A 7,698-nucleotide genomic window follows, 5' to 3' on the forward strand; every position below is an offset into this window, starting at 1 on the left:
AGAGGTCTGGCACTCCTCTATTTTTGGGTGCACGACCCCTACATAACTGACATCAGGCAGTTGCCACTTCCCAAATGAGTCTTAATTCACTACAGGGTATCCAAAGTAACTGGCAGCACCCTGTGCTTGAACAGCATGTACCCTGAAGCTTGAAGGACTTGCTTCCTAGAGGCCTTTTTTACACTCAACCAGAGCCCACTGAGGGCTCCTCAGGAAGGCGAGCGTTCAGCCACTTCTACACTGAGGGGCAAAAAGCAGGCAAGGACCAGTTGAGGGGGTCTGGCAGGACTTGCTGCCTGCCTAGTGGCCATTTTGGAGGGGCTGGCGGCCACTGCTGGCGCTGCCACCCTTGCTGTGGCAGCGGTAATGGCTGGGTCCCCACAGGTGAGGCGGGTGGGATAGCAGCCGCCATTTTGCCTCCCCTGGCGACCCCGCGCTGCTGCTGCTCCTGTTCGCGGTTTCCCGCCGGGCACCCCAACAAGAGTGCAAATGCTTCAACGCCTCCCCTCCCCGAGGCCTCACAGCTTTGGCCACTGAAGCACAACATGTAGGCGAGGGGGCATCGCCACGCGGGAGGGCGCAGCCCAAAGGCTGCGATATGGGGGGAGGTGGGGGGCAGGGGACGTGTTTAAGGGGCCAGTTTGGAAGACCCCGGGCTCATCCCCACCACCAAGCGAGGGAAGGAGGCGGCGCAGCCCCCTCCGCACACAAAGCGGCCGCCCGCCGGCAGCCATCCTGCGAGCAACGCCCCGCAGTCCCCGCCTCAACCTGCAGCCTATGAGCGAGGAGGCGCCACCCCGCAGCGGCCACCGGATCGCGATCGCTCGCCACCGGGCTCGCCCCCCTCCGCCAAGCTCCGCCGACGAGACAGCGCCGCGCTCCCGGCCCCGCCGCCCTCCCGGCCCCGCCGCGCCCGCGGGGAAGGAGCCGAGAGAGCGGTGGGTGCCCGGCGGCCGGGGGGGGGGGGGGAAGATGAGGTGGGAGCCGTGCCGAGCTCCGCCGGCCCTCCGCAAGGTGTCGCCGTCCGCAGCGGAAAGCCGGGGCCCGCGGCGGCTCCGCCGAGTGTTCACGTCCCGGGCGGCGGGGAGGGAGAGAGGGGGGCGCGGGGCGGGGGGTGTGCTTGGGGGGGGATGCGGGCAAACCCCGCTCGTCTGAGGGAGGTGCTCGTTCCGGCAGGATGGTTATTAACGATTTACAAAGCCCCCAGTCGGGAGCCACTCCGTATTCCAGCCACTTCTTTATTCCTCTTTTTTTTATTATTATTTTTTTTTTTCTTTTTTTTTTTCTCGCCCTGGGTATCTCCGCGGCTTGGGGGATGCCGCTCCTCCCGTGAGCGTCCCCCCCTTGCTGCGGGGACGAGGGGAGGGGGCGACCCGAAGGGGACGGAGCTGGGGCACGGCTCGGCTCGGCTCGGGGCAGCCGGGCCCCCCCTCGCGTGCAGCGGGACCGGGCCCTCGCCCTGCCCCGCATAAAGAGCAAATGGGGCTTTTGGCGCCAAACGCCAGGCGCCTCCCTGCCTTATGGAAATCAGGAGGTGGGGTTTTGCTGCTCTCGCTTCACCCCCCCTCTTAATTTTTTTTATTTTTTTATTTTTTTAATGCCTCCCCGGGTGTGTCAGCTTTTGCTGTCTTTTTTTTTTTTTTTTTTTTTTTGGTGTGGGGGGAAATAATAGCTAGGAGCTTCAAAGCCTGCCAGTGACAGTCATCTGTCTGCAAGCACAGGGTGGTTGTGGAGGCTTGGGTTAGCCTCGGGGGCTGCGCGGGCTCAGTAAAGTGCAACATACAAGATCATCTGCTTTTTTTTTTGCTTTTTCTTTTTTTTTTTTTTTTTCCCCTTCCCCCCAGCCCCCCGCCACTCCTCCCCCTTGCAACACCCACCACCATCACCAAGGAGGTAAGAAGAGGAAGCTGCAGGGTCTGGGCTGTAATAAGCAGGAGGACAAAAACCCAATGAAATAAATACAATTCCCCATCGCGTTCGAGTCGCGAAATCAGGGAGGATGGGAAGGGAGAGGAAGTGCAGGGGCATTGCAGTGCGTGAATGGGTTTTTCATTGAGCAGAAGAAAATCCCGGCGGATATTTTGGTTTTGTTTTGGAGCTGTCGCGCTGAGCTCGCCTGGGTTTTGTAGGTGCCTCTTTACTGCTTTGCATTTTTTTTAACGGTTTAATATATTTCAGGAGCAGAAAAATGTACAATACTGGAAGTGATCAGGGGGCGGGGCAGGGGGAGAGCAGCTGAGCCGGGCTCGTTTCTTTGCATTTCATCATAAGGCTTTTAATGGATTTTTTTTTTCCCCGCTTTTGGTCGCCGTTTAAGCGTCAGCTGTTCTCAACCCAGCCAAACGCTTTCCCTTGGCGGCACGTTAACCGAGGCGAAGGGAGAGGCGCTGAGCGGCTCCTTGGGACTTAAAAAGTCACCTTTTATTTTATTTTATTTTTTTTGTTAAATGTCTGATGCAACCCAGCTCTTGGAAGAGGAATGGGGTGCGGGTGACTGGTCGTGGCTAGCGAGTGGGGGGTCCGGCCGAGGTAAGGGGGCGCGCATTTTCCGTGGGGGAGATGGGGAAAAGTGCTGCTTGCAGGAGGCTTTTAGTGCACCAAGGGGCAAAAGCTGCCAAGTTGTCGCCCGCGCAGCCTCTCCGTTTGCTCTCGTCTTGAGCTGGAAGAAAGGGGGGACAGAAACTTCTGTACCTTGTTGGCAAATCACAAGGCTTTGTTGGTGGCGCCGGGGTGATTTTAGTGCCTTTTTTTTTTTCTTTTTTTTTCTTTTTTTTTTTTTTTTTGTAACGTGTGTATGTGAGGTTATTACATAAGGTCGATGATTTCTCTTGCTGCTGAATTTCTCCTCCTCCTCCCCCCGTGTGTTTTGTGTGGATTTTTCTCTGGCTCGCTTGGAGTGAATGAACTGGCGATTTGCGAAGTTGCGAAGAGCCCCCTCCGCCCCCTTTTTTGCATCCCCCTCTCTCTTTGCGCTGCTCTGCAGATGACAAAAGGAGTAAACTTCCTCTACTTTTGCTGGCATATTAAGAGGGCTTTCTGGAGAGATTACGGTATCAAAGCCTTGCATCTGTCTACAGTTACTCTGCTGCTTTGAGCATTTGAAGGAGTTCGGGGAGTGCTGTGTGCAGGAGCGCAGAGGTGCTCTGCATCCCTGCCGTACCTTGCTGGGTGTCCTCCCGGAGAGAGCCCTGCACGTCGGAGCTCTACCTGGCCCTTTTCGTTTAATGCCCGAGTCGGGAGGAAAGGTGTGCGATGCATTTTTGCTCGACTTGCAAAAGGCTCCCGGCTTCTTGCTCTTGATGATGGAATTACCGTGTTTTGGTTTTGTTCTGTTTTGTGGCTTTTTCACTTAAGAGGAAGGGAGTTACAGTCGCGTCTGTGTGTTTCTTCGTGTTGTAATTAGTTTTTTTTTTTTTTATCATCATTTTTTTATTTTTGGTTTAGTTTCAGGTCTTGGGAGGACCTCTCTTTCCCCTTGGTGGAAATACCATAAAACCTGCCTCTAAAACAATTGCCCGACCCGGGAACCCGCAAGAAGACCCCCGTAATGCCAGGAATGGTCAGCAAAAACCCCGACCTCGAGTTTGACTCTTTGCAGCCCTGTTTCTACCCGGACGAAGATGACTTTTATTTGTGCGGCCCGGACTCTGCCCCCCCTGGGGAGGACATCTGGAAAAAGTTTGAGCTGCTGCCCACCCCTCCCCTGTCTCCCAGCCGGGCAGGTCTCCAGGAGCACCCCCCGGGAGGGGGCCCGGTGCCTTGGGGAGGGGCAGCACTGGGGGGCTGCCGCCCCACCGACCACCTGGACTGGGCGTCCGAGCTTCTCCTGCTGCCCCCGGAGGCCGACCTGTGGGGCGGCACGGACGGGGGGGACTTGTTCGAGTCGGGGCTTGGCGTGACCAACAACCTCAACTCCATCATCATCCAGGACTGCATGTGGAGCGGCTTCTCTGCCCGCGAGAAGCTGGAGCGGGCGGTCAGCGAGAAGCTCCAGGGCAAGCCGCCCGCCACCACCACCACTGCCGCCCCGCCACCACCCCCCCCGGCTGCTGCCACCACTGCCCTTGTCACCACCGCTGCCGTCCCTGCCGTGGCAACGGCTGAGTGTGTGGACCCAGCCGTTGTCTTCCCCTTTCCTGTCACCAAAAGGGAGGCAACGGTGACGGGGACGAGCCGAGGGGTGGTGGGCGGCGGGGGGGCCCCACGGGGCGCTCGGTCGCCACGTCCAGCTGGGGACAGCCGGGCCAGCAGCAGCAGCTCTGGAGACGACACCCTCAGTGACTCGGGTGAGTGCATGGGGGGGTGGTGGTGGCCTCGAAAGAGAGGAAGGGGCCGGGCGGGGGGTGTGTGGGGTGTGTGGGGTGCGGGTTGGCCAGCAGGCGGCAGCAGGCACGGCAGGGATGGGGATGGGGACAGCGGCCCCATGGGGAAGGCATGGGCAGGGGTCCGGGGCTGGTGGCCCAGCAGGAGATGGCCCTGAGGGGCAGCAGGACCCTGCTGTGGTGCTGTGAAGCTTCCGTAGCTCCTTCTGTCCCCTTATCCTGTGTCCGGCATCCCCAGGGGCGTTTTGGGGGTGAGGAGGGTGGTAGTTTCACGATGAACACACGTTTTGTGGAGGGTGGTGAATATGTCCATAAGTGTCACATTGGGAGGCTGTAGCAGGCTAAGTAGCCTCGCAGAGGATTCCTTGTTTTTGCATGGACAGAACCTAAAATGCCCACAGACATCTCCTGTCTGTGCCTGCACAGAAGTCCAGTTCTGTTGAAAAGTGGTTCCGCCTGTGCCCATAAGCCAATCCATATGACCATCAGCATAAACTTGGTGATCCATCCCGGGCTGCAGAGCCTGCTGTCCCTTTAATGTCTGGTTTGACAGCTTTGGGTGAGGAAGCACTTCCAACAGCTGTCTTCTTGGCAGAGCACCAAACGCCGGCTTAAAGGGTCCCCGGCGGGAGCAGCTTCACCTTCTGCATTAGAACAAACCCAGCAATTGTTTCGTTTTCCGGCTGCTTTTCCACCAAGCAAGGGTTGTGTTGTGAGTCTGTGCATGCATTTTGCACCCCAGCTCCACAGCTGTATTAAAAATTCATACATTCTGTATGAAAACTCTTTCTGCCACTGAGATCAGTTGGGTGGGAGCCCCACTTTTCTTGAGAAGTAGAGGCGGTTAAAAAAAAACACAAAAAGTTATTAAACTTCTAGAAATCACTTTTCCTTAGTTATTTTGTACATATTTTGTACTTTCCTAGAGCCATAGCTGATTTTAGCTGGTGGGCACACCCTATTTTTACAAATATCAGTTATTTCATTACTGCTTTTAATGTACATGTTTTGTCAATAAATACATCTGGTTTAATACTTGTTCAGAGTAGTTTCTGAAGGAATAACATCTTTCTTTCTTTACTTTCTGTCACCAAAAGATGATGAAGATGAGGAGGAAGAGGATGAAGAAGAAGAAATAGATGTTGTGACAGTGGAGAAAAGACGCTCCTCCTCCAACAAAGCTGTTACGACTCTTACTATCACAGTGCGTCCTAAAAATACCACTTTTCCATCAGTCAGGACACAGCAGAATGAACTGATCTTAAAGCGTTGCGCACCAATTCACCAGCAGCATAATTATGCCGCTCCTTCTCCATACATGGAGAGTGAAGATGCTCCACCACAGAAAAAGTTAAAAACTGAGGTGCCCCGTCCAGTAAAACCCATGATCCAACCAAAGTCTAAGAGTTCAAGTCCTCGAAACTCGGATTCAGAGGATAGTGAACGTCGACGTAACCACAATATCCTGGAGCGTCAAAGGCGTAATGATCTACGGTCAAGTTTTCTCACATTAAGGGACCATGTTCCAGAACTGGTTAAAAATGAGAAAGCTGCAAAAGTTGTGATCTTGAAAAAAGCCACTGAATATGTCCATTCTCTTCAGGCAGAGGAGCAGAAGTTATTGCTAGAAAAGGAGAAATTGCAAGCCAGACAACAACAGCTGGTAAAGAAAATAGAGTTCAAGCGGACTTGCTAAGCTTTTTTTTTTTTTTTAATTTTTTTTTTTTTGGCTGACCAGGACAGTCATTGCCACTTTGCACATTTTTGATTCTTTAAAAAAATTGTGTTTTTTGACGTTAAGAATGTTGGTTTTACTTTCAATCCAGTCCCTGAAGTAATTGACAAACTATATTATCCGGGTACGGAGCAAATGGATGTTCTTGCAAGGAGTTTATTGCAAGACTACCAAACAACAATGGACTGCCTTTGTTTTGTGTTTTTTTTTTTATTATTTTTTTTCTTAAGAACTGTAGATGGTGGGGATTTTTTTTTTTTATTGTTGTGAGCATTTGGAGCTGCTGATGACATATAGTTGAGTTTAAAACATTCACTCCTAATTTTTATGGTGCTTATGTTCTAACAGATGTTACTTTAGGGGTTGGCATTTGTACCCCTGTGGGAATTTTCTGTAAATACCATCTACACACTTGCCTTTTGTACATGTCTTGGGTTATGAGAGGTGGCTTTTGCTACCAGTATTAGACTGGAAGTTCATACCTAAGTACTGTAATACCTCAATGTTTGAGGAGCATGTTTTTGTATACAAATATATTGTTAATCTCTGTTATGTACTGTACTAATTCTTACATTGCCTGTATACTTTAGTATGATGCTGATACATAACTAAATTTGATACTTATATTTTCGTATGAAAATGAGTTGTGAAAGTTTTGAGTAGATATTACTTTATCACTTTTTTGAACTAAGAAACTTTTGTAAAGAAATTTACTATATATGCCTTTTCCTAGCCTGTTTCTTCCAGTTAATGTATTTGTTAATGTTTGGTGCATAGAACTGGGTAACTGCAAAGTTCTGTGTTTAATTTCTTCCGATGTACATTTAGTGCTGCGTCTTATAGCACTTTGAAATACCTCATGTTTATGAAAATAAATAGCAATTACATGATATGCTATGTACTATTTTTCTTTTAAATTAAGTTCTTTGAAATAAAATCTTTATCTTTGCAATGTTCATGCAATACAAAAACATGGTCCCATATCATGGGCGTTTAAGCTCTCAAACTTGATGCTCTATGAAAAGTCAGCTAGCGAGGACATTCGCATATCTAAAAACTGTAAGAACTGTTTTTCAATTCTTTCACACTTAAGATATCTCTTGTAGTGTCAGGATCATTGCAGGGGACTGGACATCACACAGTTAACAGAAAGACTCCAGTGTCATGAAGACTTATGGAATATGGACCTGTATGCGGAGAATTGTAAAGGGGGCTGCTCAGGGACTGGCCACATGGAGCAGACAGGTGAAAAGTAAATGGTGAAGGTAGACTTTACTACAGAAAATACACAGAAAATGAAATATTTGTAGTAAACCAAGATCTTACTGGGCAGTTCTTATTTGCATTACAAAAGGCGTATCCCTAAATCTATCCATCATTGCACAGAAGGGTTGATGTTCTTTCTTGTCTAGCCAAAGATCCTGCTTGTTACCACTGTGCTAAGTTACTGAAGAATAAAAATCACAGGGAAGTTACAGTTCTGAGGTACAGAGAGCTGCAAGGTGTGCGTCAAGTGGTATGTATGTAGTCAACAAAATTTGGCAGGTGGCTTTCTGAAGTGGTGTGATGGCATTTTGTGTGACAGGAGCAAGACTTGCAAATTGTGAAATATATTTGGTTGTATTTTCGTTGGCTTCTTAA

The 7,698-nt window shown here is 50.6% G+C and overlaps 1 protein-coding gene across 6 annotated transcripts; it reads left to right on the top strand.

Moving 5' to 3' along the window:
• Nucleotides 1-235: 235 nt before the first annotated feature.
• Nucleotides 236-6,947, top strand: MYCN (MYCN proto-oncogene, bHLH transcription factor). Of its 6 annotated transcripts, none has more exons than XM_072036445.1 (3): nucleotides 236-547; nucleotides 3,445-4,286; nucleotides 5,420-6,947. In XM_072036445.1, exons 2-3 carry the CDS (start codon nucleotides 3,548-3,550, stop codon nucleotides 6,016-6,018), a joined length of 1,338 nt encoding a protein of 445 aa, XP_071892546.1. In that variant the 5' UTR covers nucleotides 236-547; nucleotides 3,445-3,547; the 3' UTR covers nucleotides 6,019-6,947. The 6 variants fall into 6 exon arrangements, with proteins under 6 accessions (XP_071892546.1, XP_027311056.2, XP_038033418.1 ...); XM_027455255.3 differs by lacking the exon at nucleotides 236-547 and adding an exon at nucleotides 583-938; XM_038177490.2 differs by lacking the exon at nucleotides 236-547 and adding an exon at nucleotides 1,657-1,893.
• The last annotated feature ends 751 nt before the right edge of the window (nucleotides 6,948-7,698 follow it).

The sequence above is a fragment of the Anas platyrhynchos genome, chromosome 3 (assembly GCF_047663525.1).
Source record: "Anas platyrhynchos isolate ZD024472 breed Pekin duck chromosome 3, IASCAAS_PekinDuck_T2T, whole genome shotgun sequence".
NCBI lineage: Eukaryota > Metazoa > Chordata > Aves > Anseriformes > Anatidae > Anas > Anas platyrhynchos.

What these genes read in the sequence shown, in the direction of transcription:
- MYCN (XM_072036445.1), top strand. Translation starts at nt 3,548, where the DNA reads ATGCCAGGAATGGTCAGCAAAAACCCCGACCTCGAGTTTGACTCTTTG. An exon ending in CGACACCCTCAGTGACTCGG is followed by an intron (nt 4,287 to 5,419) that starts GTGAGTGCATGG and finishes TGTCACCAAAAG; the next exon opens with ATGATGAAGATGAGGAGGAA.